The sequence below is a fragment of the Tenrec ecaudatus genome, chromosome 8, assembly GCF_050624435.1.
Source record: "Tenrec ecaudatus isolate mTenEca1 chromosome 8, mTenEca1.hap1, whole genome shotgun sequence".
NCBI lineage: Eukaryota > Metazoa > Chordata > Mammalia > Afrosoricida > Tenrecidae > Tenrec > Tenrec ecaudatus.
This window is the reverse complement of record NC_134537.1, coordinates 45843794-45860462: the sequence shown is the minus strand read 5'-3', so window position 1 is coordinate 45860462 and position 16669 is coordinate 45843794. Positions and strand designations below refer to the sequence as shown.

At 38.8% G+C, this 16669-nt stretch overlaps 1 protein-coding gene across 2 annotated transcripts in view; it reads right to left on the bottom strand.

Moving 5' to 3' along the window:
• The window catches only part of IQCB1 (IQ motif containing B1), a 94585-nt gene that overhangs the window by 66029 nt on the left and 11887 nt on the right, over positions 1 to 16669 (bottom strand). For both annotated transcript variants that reach the window (XM_075556339.1, XM_075556340.1), the window contains exons 5-6: positions 5631 to 5724; positions 4516 to 4615 (exon numbers count right to left, since the gene is read on the bottom strand). In XM_075556339.1, coding sequence (XP_075412454.1) covers positions 4516 to 4615; positions 5631 to 5724 — 194 coding nt within the window. The remainder of the gene's footprint in view (positions 1 to 4515; positions 4616 to 5630; positions 5725 to 16669) is intronic.

The window sequence follows — 16669 nt, the reverse complement described above, 5'->3', positions numbered from 1 at the left end:
TTTTCTTCTACGGATTAAGCTTTTGGTGTTTTATCTGAAAATTCATCGCCAAAACCAAAGGTTATCTATATTTTCTCTCAAAATATTTATTTTGTGTTTTACACTTAGATCAATAATCTGCCTTGGAAGATAATAGGTCAGTTATATTGATTTATTTTCTGAGATACTATCAATTTGTTCCAGCTTCATCTATTAAAAAAAACTATGCTTTCTTCATTAAATTCTCTTCTTTCTATGCCAAGTAGCAATTGGCTATAATGCTTGGGCTCTCTAATATATTCCACTGAGCTATTTGTCTATAGTTCCACAAATACTAGTCAAATGACTGTACTGCAAGACCTCTAATTTTGTTCTGTTCCAATATTGTGTTAGCAGTTCTGGGTCTTTCTTCTTTCTCTGTAAATTTTAGAATCTACATGTTGATACCCATAAGGTAACATGACAAGGATTACACTTAGTTGAAAAAAACTAACATCTTAACAAAATTGAATCCTCCTATTTCTGAGCATAGAATAGTTCTCCATGTACTCAGATCTTTGATTTTCTAATTTAGAGCTCTATAGTTTCCTAATATATATTTTATCCTGCAACCCTGCACTTGTTAATTCCGTATTTTCTTTACTGTTCAGGATTTTTGGAATTTTCTACAAAGTTATGTCATTTGCCCGCAAAGCCAATTATATTTCTTTTCCAATTTACTTTATTTCCTTTCCTTGTCTTTCTGCCTGGCTACCATTTTGATGTTGATTAGGAGTGGCAAGAGGAGACAACCTTGCCTTGTTCCCAATCTTAAGAGGCAAGAAAGCAATTTCTTACCATTAAGTGTGATTATAGGTGTAGGTTTTTCTTCTTTAAAAAAGATGTTCTATATTGAGTTGAATAAGTTTGCTTCTATTCCTAGTTTGTTGACAGTTCTCAGAAACAAGGGTTGGATTTTGTCAAATACTTTTTCTGTATCTATTGGTAGGGGACAGTGGGTTATAATGAGTTTAAACCTAACAATTCTGAGGATAGAGCAGGACTATACAATATTTTGTTCTGTTGTATACAGAGTTGCTATGAGTTGGAACTGACTTGCCGGCACCTAACCACCAACACACCATCAATGTGATAAGATTTTTCTTCTTCAGCCTGGTGATGAAGTCTTGGTGGAGTAGAGGTTATGAATTAAGCTAACAATAAAGTCAGCAATTCCTCCAGAGAAAGTCAGGGCTTTCTGCTCATACAGAGAGTTACAGTCTTGGAAACTCACAGGGGCAATTCTACCCTGCCCTGTATGGTCACTATGCATTAGCTTGGACTCAATGGTAATGAGTTTGGTTTTTTGAGTTTTTGGAGCCTGCTTATTATGATAGATTTTATTAAGTGATTTTTGACTGCTGCCCCAGAGCATGTAGAATAAATCCTATTTGGTCAGTGTGAATTTGTTACACATCTTATACTTTGTTGGAGTTGATGTGCCAATATTTTATTGGGAATTTTTACATTTATACTCATGAGATCAGATTGGCATAAGTGAGATTCCCCATCCCTATCCTTTTAAAGTCAAATCAGAATATGACCATTCCTGTTAAAATGCTTCTCTCTATATTCTACAATAATGATTAATTGGAAAAAAATCTTAGGTCCTGCTTTTCACTTGTGTGGATATTCTAGAATGATGCTTAATTTAATGCTAATTAGTCTCCACTATAGAAATGAAACATCACTGAGAATCCAATGCCGCATTCATCAGGTTTTCTAGTTTTAAAGTTGGGAATGGACATTATTCTGCCCTTGTATGAGCGCCTGCCACTTTTCATCCCTCTTGATTCTTTTCTCTCTATCGTTTTCTCACATGCTGATCAATAATTTGATGGATACTTGAAAGTTTTCAGAGCCCTCTTCAGATCTCTAAGGTTTCCCTCTTCTCTGATACTCTGTCCTCCAAACTCTTACTGTTTTGTTGGCTAGACTCTCAGCTCTATCACTTCAACTCAATCTGCCTGGGATACTCTTTCTTTGTACCAAGGCCTAGAAACTGTCAATACACTAAGTTACTGAATTGGAAGGTTTACCTTTTAATTTTTTTCTCAGGGAAAATCTTATTATATTATTTCTTGAAACTTGTTGGTCCATTTGTTTCGTCTGGTGTTATCTTTTTGGTGGATAAATCTATTCCTATTATTTATCTAGAGGTGAGAGTGAAGTCATTAATTCATTATTTTTTAAAAGTCGTTTAAAACATTAATTATTTTCTAAACTAGTCCTCTGGTACCAGTGCCCAAGGCCAAGATACTATTACTTTATATGGATGATGATGGTGTTTCTTCTAATTGCTTAATCTAGAGTATTAACCCCTTTAAAATCTTGTCTTCAACAGCCACTGGAGGAACACAACTAAAATATAACCCGACCATTTTCATCCATTTGAAAACCCCCCATTAAAAAAAAGACTTAGTTTAACATAGTCTATAAACCCTTCATAATTTAATCTCTGAAAAACCTGCTAGCCATCTGGTCTAATACTAAACTTTAAATCCTAGCAACAATGAGTGATAATTACTTTTCATACTCAGCATATTCTCTTACTGTTTATATTATTACCACTGTCTGGAAACTATTTTCTCCTCTTTTTCCCTGGTTAATTTCTCCTCTGTAAAGTGGTATCTCAGTTACTACTGGAGGAAGCATTCTCCTTCAGTTTGAATTATAAGCTCCTTTAACACTTGTGCATACCTCTAGCACTGTAACTTAACACAGTAAATGTGATTACATTCATGTACCTGTCTCTTCTAAAATACTAAATATTCTTTGAAGCAAGGATTCTATTTTAACTTGGGAAATGCAATCACAGACACAATAGTTGGCACACACACACACACACACACACACACACCTATTAGCACTGAGTCAACTCAATTCATAGAACTGCCTTAACAGGATCATCAGGGCTGTAAATTTTTATGAAAACAGATTGTCACATCATTCTCCCTCAGAACAGTTTGTGACTCTGAATTGCTAATCTTTGGGTTAGCAGGCAAGAGCTTAACCACTGCTCTCCCAGAGGACCATTTAGCACACAGTAAATAACTCCTTCATGTCCAACTAGTTGGACACTGAAGACTGAAGAAGACCGATGCATTTGAATTCTTTAAAGGTGGCAAAGAATATTCAAAGTACTATGGACTGATAAAAGAACAAATAAATCTGTCTTGGAAGAGGTGAAACCACCAGAAAGCTCCTTAGAGGTAAAGTTGACGAGGCTTCACCTCATGTACTGTGGGTCCTGTTATCAGGAGGAAACGGTCCCTGCAGAAGGAAATGGTGCTTGGTGAAGTAAATGGGCAGTAAAAAACATGGCCCTCACCCTCAACACAATGGACTGAATCAGTGGCTGCAACAATGGGCTCCGACACAAGAACAATTGTGAAGATGGTGCTTTCTGCTCTACACAGGGTTGAAGTTGCTTCAACAGTACTTAATAGTAACAACAACTTGCGAAGCTCACGTTTAACTAAAAGAATAAAAAATTTAAGTCTATATTCTGGCTTTCCAATTAAATGAGGGTGTTCATTACTTGTTTTATGCCATTCTATAATAGCTGACACAATATTGAGCACACCACATTTACTGCCACAAAGTGGATTCTGAGTCAGAGTGACCCTACAGGACAAGTTAGGACTGGCTGCGTGGGTTTCAAGACTGAAACTATATATTTTTAAATCATTCTATTGGGGGCTCTTAAAGCTCTTATAATAATCCATACATCCAGTGTCAACCACATTTGTACATCTGTTGTCATCATCCTTTTCAAAACATTTTCATTCTACTTGATCCCTTGGTATCAGCTCATTTTTTCCCTCCCTTCCCCACCCTCCCTCCCTCCCACATGAAACCTTGATACTTTATAATTATTCTTCACATATCTTACACCGACTGCTGTGTCCCTTCACCCACATTTCTGTTGTTAGTCCCCCTTGGGACCTCCCCCTTGGGAAGGGGGGGGGTTGTTATATGTTGATCATGTGATCATTTCCCCGTATCTCCCCCCACCCCCCGCCCCGGCCTTCATGGTATCGCTACTCCCATCATTGTTCCTGAGGAGGCTGTAACTCTTTATGGGAGTTTTAAAACCTCATCTCTCTCCCATGAAGCAGCTGTTGATTTCAAACTAATGACCTGGTAGTTAGCAGCCCAGTATGTAGTCCACTGTACCACCTGTAGGTACCAGATGAATGCTAAGTAAGTATTTAACAAACATTTTTATTGGTATCCTAATATTTTTTCCCAGAAATCATAATAACTTTCTCATGTCTGAAAATGATCTAGGAATTTTTATGCCTTAAGTTGATACTAACTCTCAAACAAATTTCCAGGTTCTTATATTCTTTATACACATGAATTTTCTACTGAATGGTAATAGCACATTTCAAATGTCATGTATAAGACAAGTATAATCAAGTTTTCAGCAAAATTGGCAAAAAAAAAGATTTTTAATTAAAAATATCAGTAGTATTTTATATAACAAGTTACCTGTTGATATGTAGTATGTTCTGTAGCATAGCCATGACTATAGATCCTATTTGAACATCATCAGTTTGCAGTAAGTGCAAGAAATGATCACTCTGTAGTACTAAAGGAGAAAAATAAAAAAATCAAGTAAAGATTCTATGACAGTACAAAAATGGGGATTTCTTTCATCCTCTTAAAGTCACATGAAAGTGTAATCACTTCTGTTTTCTGTCTCTCTATATAACTTACAATAAAGAAGATTTCAGGAAATGGCTAGATTCAATACCTAGAACTAACATTCACTCTATTTTAATAAAGTTATAGTGAACATCTATATACATTAACAATCTGTTCTTAAGTTGAAAATAAAGTATCCTAAATCTGATTTTTGTTCTAACAGTGATTTTCAGTGAAAAACAATGCCTTATGAAGAAGCGAGATTATGAAGGAAGGGAAATCGCTCAAATAAGTATATTCAGTGGCTCAAGTTATTAAAATTTTGTTTTGGGTATGATGTAGCAAGTATATTATTATCTTGTCTTAAATAATAATGAAAGCACTAACCATTTATGCTTTTATAATTCTTAGGCTCTGCGCAGTCAGTTATAGACTTGGAAGTTTAGACAAATTAATTTCTTAGAAACTTCCACTTCATCTAAAACTAGAAATGATAATTCTCATAGGTTGCATAAAACAGAGCAGTTTTCCAGTAAATGTTAAGTTTCTGTTCCTTTTCAACTAGGTGAGCTGAATTTTAATTAAAGTAAGATTAGGAATGCCAGCAGGCCAGTTCTTTGGATACTACCTATCATCTACGAAACAAATTTACTCTTTCCCCTTTCTCTCCACTTAGAAATTAGATTTGTCTTTCAAACTAGTGCCTATTCTGCATTACTATTTATATAGCCCAGTATTTCATTAAATGCTAATCATTTTATTAGTATTTAATAACTTAAAAACCCTGCAATTATAAAGTATTTCTATACATTCAATTTTTTTAACAGAAGGTAGCAGTAACGAATCCTACATTCAATTTTTTATTGCTTCAGTAATAAAAAAAATCCTTCTCTGTAGCTGGGATAAGTAGCATACTAATCAATTTTTGTCTGCCTCAATATGAAAATGTTTTATCTTACCATTCTGAATGAGTTGAACATGGCCTCCCAATAGCCAGAAGAGAGAATCAGTTACAATTTGGAAAAAGTGGAGTAATTCATCTTTTTCTTGACCCTTAACACAAAAGGAAGTCTGATTTACTTTTTTGTAATATGTTTTTTTTCCCTTTACATGGAATATGTTTTATAATAAAATGATTTCTTTTATTTGTTAGGGTTGCAAGTCCTTCCTTTTTTAATTAATTGGGATTTAATACTTATATCTTAACATTCCATGGTTCAATCACGTCCGGAATTGTACAATTGCTACTACAATCAGTTAAAAGCATTCTTTTTCTGCATAGACTCCTTGACATCCCCTTCATCCCACCACTACTACAGTACTCCCCCACTGCCACTGTTGTCTCTATAGGTTTATCAATACCGGGTTTGATATACCGAGAAACAGAAAAGCATATAACACACATAAAGAGGGTGAACCCCCAAATGATATAACACCTCTGAGATCCACCCTAATATGATCAAAGAAAAGCTAAACCAAACATACAAAAAAGTTTGGAAACCAGATCAGGTCCAGCATGTGCCTTGGTGGGGGGGCGGGGGGAGGGGGAGATCAGCTGACAATGTTTTAACTGTTGAAGTCAGATTTATGTCTTTGATCTTTTATACTCAACTCTCTAATGTACTCTGTTTAGTAACCACTTCCCTCCCATCCCTCAATTGTGGATAGAGGAAGTTCAATGGAAACTTATTTCCTATGTAGGTCTACAAATGAATCTTGGGCTCCCACTGTCAATCCATAGCCTCTGCAAACCACATTCTCACACTTTAGGCTCTGATTTTGGATTATATGATTCCAAATCCTTTGGTGACTGATAATGGTGTGCTTCTTATGTGGACTTAGATGACATCTCACGTAGATGTCTGCTTGTTTGGAGACAAGCCTGTAAGACCCAAGATGCTATTTTATTTAACAGCCAGGTGTCATCTAATTTCTTCACCACATTTTGCTACAGTATCTGTCTCCTCCGTGTTAACATGCTTTTTTGACGAGTAGAACTTATGAGGAGTCAGATGACCTAGTTTCTGGATCTAGCTTAGCTATTTAACAGATACAAGATCTTATGCAAGGTTATACTTCGGACAATTTTCTGATATTCATTTGCCTTTTCACTTTCCTATCTTTTTAATGACCTTCGGCTTTCTTCATGTAAACTGTCCTGAGTATTTTTACTACCACACAAAAATAGTACCAGCAAAGTTATTTCTATGATTAATCTTCAATTTAATAAAGCTTTTCCCTGTTATTCTATCAGTTTTAAATAGGTATTTAATAGACATGGGCAGATTTAAATAGAAGAAAAAAATTTTAAGTCTAAAAAATGTTACAGATTAGCCATGCCTTCAGTCCAGAAACTACCATTGCCAGTTTTATCTAAAGAAACAGCAGAAGGTTCCCAGAACTCTACACTCTGCCTAGGGAAACTCTGCCCACCCAGTGGGGAGTTACAGCCTGCCCCCTCAGACAGTGCTGCACACAGCACGAGACAGTGCTGCACACAGCACGAGACAGTGCTGCACACAGCACGAGACAGTGCTGCACACAGCGTGGCACTTTACCTATTTTAAAATGTTCTCTCCTTTGCTTTCTTTATTTCTTCTTTTTGTTCTTCTTTTCTCCTCTTCTTCTAGCTTTCCTCTTTCCTGCCACAGTCCCAGAAAATTCAGCTCTCCTTTGTTGTTGTTTTCTTTTTTAATTTAATTTTTTTACTGTTTTCACTTTTGTTTATTCTGTGCATTTTAGTGGTGTGTGTGTATGAGTATGTGTGTGTGAGTGGGTGTTAGTCTGCTGGACATTGTTGCTCCAGTCTTTGTTTTCTTCTTTCTCTCTTTTTCCTCTCCCTTTACAATCTTTCCTTTCACAAGCCATTAGCGGCCTCCAGGTCACTCTGAAGGCCCAACTCGGGAGCTCCCACCCGCATTTGCTGGCTTTGCACACTACTGAGGAAATTACGCCTGTCCTCTTCCATACACTGAGCAGCAGGGGGTTCTCCCCTTCAAACAGTGGCGGTATTTACAGCCTAAACCCCAAGGCCCTACAGGTGACTGGGGGAAATGCCTGCCCACCACTAGTGGGGCTCCACATTATTGCGGGACCATCCACTCAACCTCTAAAGTGATCTCTCTGTCTACCGTAATTCCCCTGCCAGCTACAGAGCTCTACACCAAGGAGGGTATACCCACACACCCTCCTCAGCACTACAGTCACAGAGGGAAACACCACAGGCCACATGAGGTGTTCCAAGTACCGTAAGGCCTATTTAGAGATCAGCCAGTGACGTGGTGCCTTAGTGGGCCCACAACAACCCAACCAGCATCACATGATTGGACTATCCAATTCACATTCCAAATAACGGAATACTGGATGGCTAGGGTAAGAGTGAAACCACAGGAAGATACAGCAATAGCCTGACCCCTCAGTACAGCTACTGGCAGGTAGTTTGTAGAAGCACTCATATGACTCCCAAAGGAGAGAGCCCCATTCTCCTCAACTCTGGAAAATGGCTCCAGACTCCTCTAAAACAACATGTAAACAGAAACGAGTTCTAGCAGCCTCAACAAAAAAGCAGGAGAAACAGAAGATAATTCTGGAAGAAGTCATGAATCTAACAATTTGCATAGAAGAAACAGATATTTAGCTGACACAAAAATAAATTTTCAGAATGCTGCTTGACATCATAAAGGACATGAGAGAAGCAATGCAGAAAAAAGATGAAATGATAGAGGAGATAAAGGCAACGCACCAAAGAGAAATACAAAAGTTAAGGGATGAAATAACAAAATATAGTGGCAAATTGACAGACGTTGCCAACAGACCTGAGGAGGCAGAGAATCGCTCCAGTGACCTAGAGGATAACCAAGCAGACCTCAGCAAACAGGAAAAGCAGTCAAATAAGACAATCAGAGAAGCTGAAGAAAACTTGAGAGCCATGTCTGATACTATAAACAAGAATATTAGAATAATTGGACTACCGGAATAAGACAAAACAAAGAAGCCAACAGCAAAAATAGTGAAGGAATTCTTAGAGGAAAACCTCCCCAGCTTAATAAATGAAAGTCAAGCAACCATTGAGGAGGCTGAAAGAACACCAGCCAGAATGAATTCTAAGAAGTCACCAAGACACATAATTGTCAAATTATTCAACTATGAGTAAAAGGAGAAGATCATAAAAGTAGCTGGGGAAATGCAACCAGTCACGTATAAAGGTACCTCAATAAGAGTATGTTCAGACCTATCAGCAGAAATGATGAAGAGGAGGGAATGGAGCAACATATTCCAAATATTGAAGGAAAACAATGCAAACCCAAGAATACTTTACTCGACCAAATTATCTATTAAGATAGATGGAGAAGTAAGAGTTTTCCTAGACAGGGACAACCTCAAAGAATACATAAAAAGAAACCCAGCCCTACAAAATATCCTTGCTGATCCAGTATGGGCAGAAGCTCAACACTCACCAAGGGCAAATAAGAGACCATCACATAGAACAACTCCACCTTTGGCCGACAAAGAGAAAACACCCCCCAGGACAGCATTGGCTCAATAGTGGAAAGAAGGCAAACATAAACCACACACACAACACAAAAGGTACAAGATGACATCACAGAGTCCACAGATGGATGTAAAAACACTGAATATCAATGGCCTGAACTCAGAGAGGCAACCAGACTAGATCAGAAAACATAGCCCATCGATCTGCTGCCTACAGGACACACATCTCAAGCTTGTAGACAAAAGCAGGTTGAGAATTAAAAGCTGGAGAAAAATATACCAGGCAAATGGCAATGCAAAAAAAGCGATCTTAATATCTGACAAAATTGACCTCAAGATATAGACCATAACAAGAGACAAGGAGGGGCAGTATATAATGCTCAAAGGAACAGTAGCCCTAAGAACCAGTGAGCACAATAAATATATATGTGCTTAACAAGAGACCTGCGAAATTTGTAAATCAAACACTCCAAAAGATGAAAAAAGAAATCACAGGTTCAACAATTATAGATGGTGACTTTAATATACCACTCTCTGAAAAAGAAAGATCACTGGGAAACTCAACAAGGAGGCTGCAGATCTAAATAGCACAATTGGACGACTTGACTTGATAGATATTTTCAGAGCTTTCCACCCACAGGCAAAAAAGAATTCACATTATTTTCAAGCAAACATGGCACATATTCGAAAACTGACCACATGCTGGGGCATGAGTCGAAATTGAGTAAATTCAAGCACATAGAGATTATAAAGATGTCTCTCTCTGATCAACAGAACAGTGAAGAAAACAAGGGCAAACAATTGGAGGATGAACAATTCTCGATTGCAAAAGGAGTGGGTATTGACCCAGATCAGAGATGAAATCAGGCAGTTTCTAGAAACCAATGAGAACGAAAATACAACATACCAAAACCTTTGGGATACAGGAAAGGTATTTATCAGAGGAAGGTTGATATCAATAAATGCACACATGAAAAAAGAAGAGAGACTCATGGATGATATGCTGGCACAAACCTTACACCAATTTGAGCAGAGTCAAAAGAACAACCCTACTAATAGCAAGAAGATAGATATAATAAATATCAGAGCCAAGATACAGGAGAGGGAAAACAAGAAAACTATGGGAAAAATTAATGCTGCTAAAAGTAGATTCTTTTAAAAAATTAACAGAATTGATAGACTGCTGGCAAACCTAACCAAAGAATGGAAGGAGCAAACGACATTTGCAAGGATGAGGGATGAAAGGGGACATTACAATGGACCCTAATGAAATCAAAAGGATAATTACACAGTACTATGAAGGTCTATACTCTAATGAATTCAACTACTTGGAAAACATGGACAAATATTTGGAAACACAACCCCTCCCTAGACTATCCCAGATGGACGTCAAGAACCTCAACAGACCCATAGCAATAGAAGAAATAGACAAAGTTATCAAGGGATTACCAACAAAATATTCCCTCAGGCCAGATGGCTTCACAGGAGAATTCTACCAAGTATTATGGGAAAAACTGACACCAATCCTACACAAACTCTTCCAGAACATAGGAAAGGATGGAAAACTCCCAAACTCTATGAAGCTAGTATAACTCTGATTGATACCTAAAGTGGACAAAGACCTAACAAGAAATGAGAACTACAGAACAATATCCCTAAGGAACTTTGATGCAAAAATCCTTAACAAAATACTGGTGAAAAGAATACAAAAGCACATTAAAAAAAATTCACCATGACCATGTGAGATTCATATCAGGGATGCAGGGATGGTTCCACATACGAAAGACCATCAGCATTTTTTGCCACGTTAGCAGGAAAAATGATAAGAACAACATGATAATATCGATATTTGTGGAAAAGGCATTAGACAACATCCAACATACATTCCTGTTTAAGACACTCAAGAAAATAGGAATAGAAGGAAAATTCTTCATATATTATACAAGCTATACATGAAAAACCAACAGCCAACATGGTAATTAACGGAGAAAAGATGAAAACAATTCCACTGAAAAAGGGCACCAGACAAGGATGCCCCTTTTCCCCACTTCTATTTAATATCATACTGGAGGTCCTCGCTAACAACATAAGACAAAGAAAATATGTTGAAGGTATTCATCTGGGGAAGGAAGAGGCGAAATTATCATTATCCACAGATGACATGATTTATTGTCATTGTTGGAAGCAATACAAGAATATGGCAGAGTGGCAGTTTACGAAATCAACAAACAGATGTATGGGACTGCTCTACACATCAGACAAGATCACAGAAGAGACGATTAAAAAGGTGGTACCCTTTACAATAGCCAAGCACAAATTGAAATACCTAGGGACATACCTGACTAAAAAACGAAACTACAAGAAATCAAGAGTGACCTCAACAAATGGAAGAATATCTCATGCGCATGGATTGGAAGACTCATTAAAGTAAAGAAGTTAGTTCTGCCCAAGGCACTATATAAGTTCAATGCTATCCCAATACGTACACCACCATCCTCCTTCCAAGAATTGGAAAAACTGATTACCAACTTCATATAGAGAGGGAAGAAACCCAGAATTAGCGGAGAACTCCTCAAGAAGGACAAAGTGGGAGAGCTTGCTCTACCTGACTTTAGCATGTACTATACGGCTACAGTAGTCAAAACAGTGTGGTACTGGTATAACTACAGATATTCAGACCCATGTAAAAGAGCTGAAGACCCAGAAATAAAAGCATCAGCATACAGGCAACTGATCTTTGATAAGGGCTCAAAATATATTAAATGGGAAGGAGATGCCCTCTTCAACAAATGGTGCTGGAAAAAATGGATATTTACCTGCAGAAAAATGGAGCAAGACCCTTACCTCACTTCACACACAAGAATAAACTCAAGGTAGATCACAGACCTTGAGATAAACCCCCAAACAATTAGGGCCATTAATGAGGGAATTGGGACAAACCTGAGAACCTTGGCACAGGGAATACATAGGCTATCAGAAATAGGGAAGGACACAAATACAGAGGCGACACAAATTGACAAATGAGATATACTGAAGATAAAACACCTGTGTACATCAAAAGAATTCACCAAGAGAGTAATAAGAGAGCCCACCAACTGGGAAAACATCTTTAGCAATGACACATCAGACAAAGGCCTTCTTACTAAAATCTACAATACTTTGCAAGCTTACAATAAGAGAAAAACTAACTGCACACTGAGAAGGTGGTCAAAGGACCTAAAGAGAAGTTTCACAGAGTCTGAAATCCGAATGGCCAATAAACATGTGAGAAAATGTTCCCAATCATTAGCCATAAGAGAAATGCAAATCAAAACAACTATAAGATACCACCTAGCACCCTCAAAGATAGCCCAATTCAAAAAATCAGAGAGCAACAAGTGTTGGAGGGGCTGTGGTGGGATAGGAATTCTCATCCAATGTTGGTGGACCTGTAGGTATGTACACCCACTATGGAAATCGGTTTGGCGATTTCTAAAACAGATGGACATTGAACTACCATATAACCCAACAATCATGCTACTGGGCATATACCCAGAAGAGGCAAGAAACAAACCAAGGTCAGACATCTGTGCTCCAGTTCATTGCGGCACAGTTCACATTTGCAAGGAGTTGGAAACAACCCAAATTTCCATCAACAGATGAATGAATTAAAAAACCAGAGTACATACATACAATGAAGTACTGTGCATCACTGAAAAGCAGTGATGAATGCATAAAGCATATCGCCGCATGGGAAAAACTAGAGGAAATCATGCTAAGCCAAGCACAACAGGACAAGTACATGAGTCTGCTGAGGTAAGTTTATTAAAAAAAGAAAAGAAAAATGCAAAAGGGAACAGGGAAAAAGCTACTGTATACAAACACTACAGAGGTGAGGTCCATGTAGTATGGCAGGGGCCAGACCAAATCCAGGGGTACATATGGGAGCCAACTGAAAAGCGGGGTGGGGTGGGAAGGAGGAAAGGGCAAAAAAAAGAGATGTGTGGCGGGGGAAAACGGCACTGATCCACCCAAGGAGAGGGTATTGTTTCCCTGTGGAGGGGCTCCACAGGGAAGGAGGGACCAGCATTAAATCCAGTGTTCTGGGATGTGAATGCAGTGTGCTGGCATGGAGAGGGGAGCCAGTGGAGGGGCCTGAGGGCTCGGCCCCCATACCAGCTACAGAGACAGCTGTCCCTCTCCCTCGGAGAATTCACTTTAGAGGACAGCACTGAAGCTGTAGTTCAGGGAGAGGGACATGTCTGATCAGAGCACACGGGAGCAAATGAATGAGGAGGAAGAGAGAGTGGAACACATCCTGGCCCACCAGGCTTGGAGGATGATATCCCCGCTCCAAGCAGCCACATGGCTGATCCCACTATGAGACACGCCATCCCTCGCTGACCCACAGCCCTATGGGGGACAACACTGGAGACTCAGTGTCGGGGCTGACCCTGCTACACTGAGGCAAAACACTATAGGCATGCGGCAGAACAACAGTGGGAGCAGAGGAGGGAACCCCTGAGGGAGTACAAAGGATAGACTCTGGGGCCAGAGCATGGCACCCCATCAGATCTGACTAGAGGACACGCCTAGAGTTTAAAAAAATCAGACCTTGATCTATTTACAAGTTTTAAATTTTTTTTCAATTAATTTATTGTTTTATGGGTCATTGGTTTTCTTTTTGTTGTCATTGCTGTGTTCTCATTTGTTGCCTTGTCTTGCTATGCCTTGTTTTTTGGTTCATATTATTGTCTCTATAGATCTATCTAGATTAGACAGGCTGGTTGAACAGTCTGGAGGAGAAAACATGGGACCGATGGCTCCGGGGGTACTTTGGGAGAGGGGGAGGTGGGGGTAAGGAGGTGGTGTTGACCAAGTCAGATACAGGGGAGCAACAAGTGATCCAAAATTAATGTCAAGGAGAGTGTGAGAGGCCTGGTAGGGATTCAGCAAGAGCAATGCAACCGAGAGAAATTACTGAAACCCAAATGAAGGTTGAGCATGATGGTGGGACAAGAGGAAAGTAAACAGAAATAGAGAAAAGAAATAGGAGACAAATGGTATTTATAGAGGTCTAAATACAGGCATGTACTTATGTAAATATATTTATATAGGATGGTGGGGACATAGATCTATATGCACATATTTATAGGTTTAGTATTAAGGCAGCAGGTGGACATTGGACCTCTACTCAAGTTCTTTATTTTGTTTGAAATTATTATTTTTTAATCATTTTATTAGGGGCTCTTACAACTCTTATCACAATCCATACAAACATCAATTGTGTAAAGCACATTTGTACATTCATTGCTTAATCATTCTCAAAACATTTGCTCTCCACGTAAGCCCCTGCCATCAGTTCATTTTCCCCTTCCCTCACTCCTCGCCCCTCCCTCATGAACCCTTGATCATTTATAAATTATTATTTTGTCATATCTTTCCCTGTCCGACATTTCCCTTCACCCACTTTTCTGTTGTCCATCCCCCAGGGAGGAGGTCACATGTAGATCCTTGTAATTGGTTCCCTTTTTCCAACCCACTCTCGCTCTATCCTCCCAGTATTGCCACTCACACCACTGGGCCTGGTGGGATCGTCTGCCCTGGATTTCCTGTGTTTCCAGTTCCTATCTATACCAGTGTTCACCTTCTGGTCTAGCCAGACTTTCAAGGTAGAACTCGATCATGATAGTGGGGGAGAAGCATTTAGGAACTAGAGGAAAGTTGTACTTTTCATCATTGCTACATCATACCTTGACTGGTTCGTCTCCTCCCCTAGACCCCTCTGCAAGGGGATGTCCCATGGCAGACAAATGGGCTTTGAGTCTCCACTCTGCACTCCACCCCTCATTTACTATGGTAAGATTTTTTTGTTCTGATGATGCCTTATCCACTCAAGTTCTTACTCAGTGCAAAAACATGCTGTTCTATTAAACTGGCATTCCATGATGCACACCCTCCTAACACGCTGAAGACAAAGGTGTGCATAAGCAAATGTGGTGAAGAAAGCCGATGGTGCCCGGCTATCAAAAGATATAGCGTCTGAGGTCTTAAAGGCTTGAAGATAAACAAGCAGCCATCTAGCTCAGAAGCAACAAAGCTCACATGGAAGCACACCAGCCTGTGTGATCACGAGGAGCTGAAGGGATCAGGTATCAAAGAACAAAAAAATCATATTATAAATGAGGGTACGTGCTAAGTGAAAACCCAAAGCTCATCTGTAGGCAGCTGGGCACCCCCTTACTGAAGGGTTGCGGGGAGGAGATGAGCCAGTCAGGGTGCAGGGTAGCAACGATGAAACATATAACTTTCCTCTAGTTCTTAAATGCTTCCTCCCCCCAACTATCATGATCCCAAGTCTACCTTACAAATCTGGCTAGACCAAGGGTGTACATTGGTACAGATAACAACTGGAAACACAGGGAATCCAGGACAAATGACCCCTTCAGGACCAGTGGTAAGAGTGGCGATGCCTGGAGGGAAAGTGCGGTGGAAAGGGGAAACGGATTACGAGGATCTACATATGGCCTCCTCCCTGGGGAATGGACAGAAGGATGGGTGAAGGGAGACGTTGGACAGTGTAAGATATGACAAAATTATAATAATTTATGAATTATAGAGGGTTAATGAAGGGGGGAGAGATGGGGAAAAATGAGATGATATTAAGGATTCAAGTAGAAAGCAAATGTTTTGAGAATGATGATGGCAACAAATGTACAAATGTGCTTGACACAATGGATCTATGTATGAATTGTGGTAAGAATTGGCTGAGTCCCCAGTAAAATGATTTTAAAAGATATGAAAATAATAATAATTTACAATTTATCAAAGGGTTACAAGTATGGGAGGGGGGAGGGAGAGGAAAAAGAGGAGCTGATGGGCTCACATAGAAAGTAAATGTTTATAAAATAATGATGGCAACATATGTACAAATATGCTTGATACAATTGATGTATAGAATGTTATAAGAGGTTTAAGAGTCCCCAATAAAATGATCTTTTAATTAAAAAAAAAAGCAAGGAACAGCAGAAAGGGTAATGGTAATATTTAGTGCTGTCAGTCTCTAAGGATAGTGCTATATCTTAGACTTCCTAAATGAAAAAAAAAAAGGCACTCATAAATTCAGTTGGTTTAACAGCTCATTCACTTCAAATTTCTAGTATAGGTACTTTTCTTGTCTAATACATATATTTTACTAGTTTGTATTTAGATTAGAATATTTCATGTACATTATATGATGTGTTCTACTATCTTTTCAATATCCAATTTAAAAATCTGGTTTGGAAGCTCCTAATCATCAAAATTGATAAATTCAATGTTTTTTGCCATCTTTTTATTCCCCACTTAAATTTTACCCTGTGATCGATCATGAGTAAGGCTTGAATAGACATCTCATCAAAGACACTAAAATGGTCATCAAGCGCATTAAAAATGTTCAGCATAAGCCACCAGAGATGCAAATCAAAATAATAAATTAAGATACCATTATATTCCCACTCAAATGGTTTAGATGAAGCAAGGAAACATA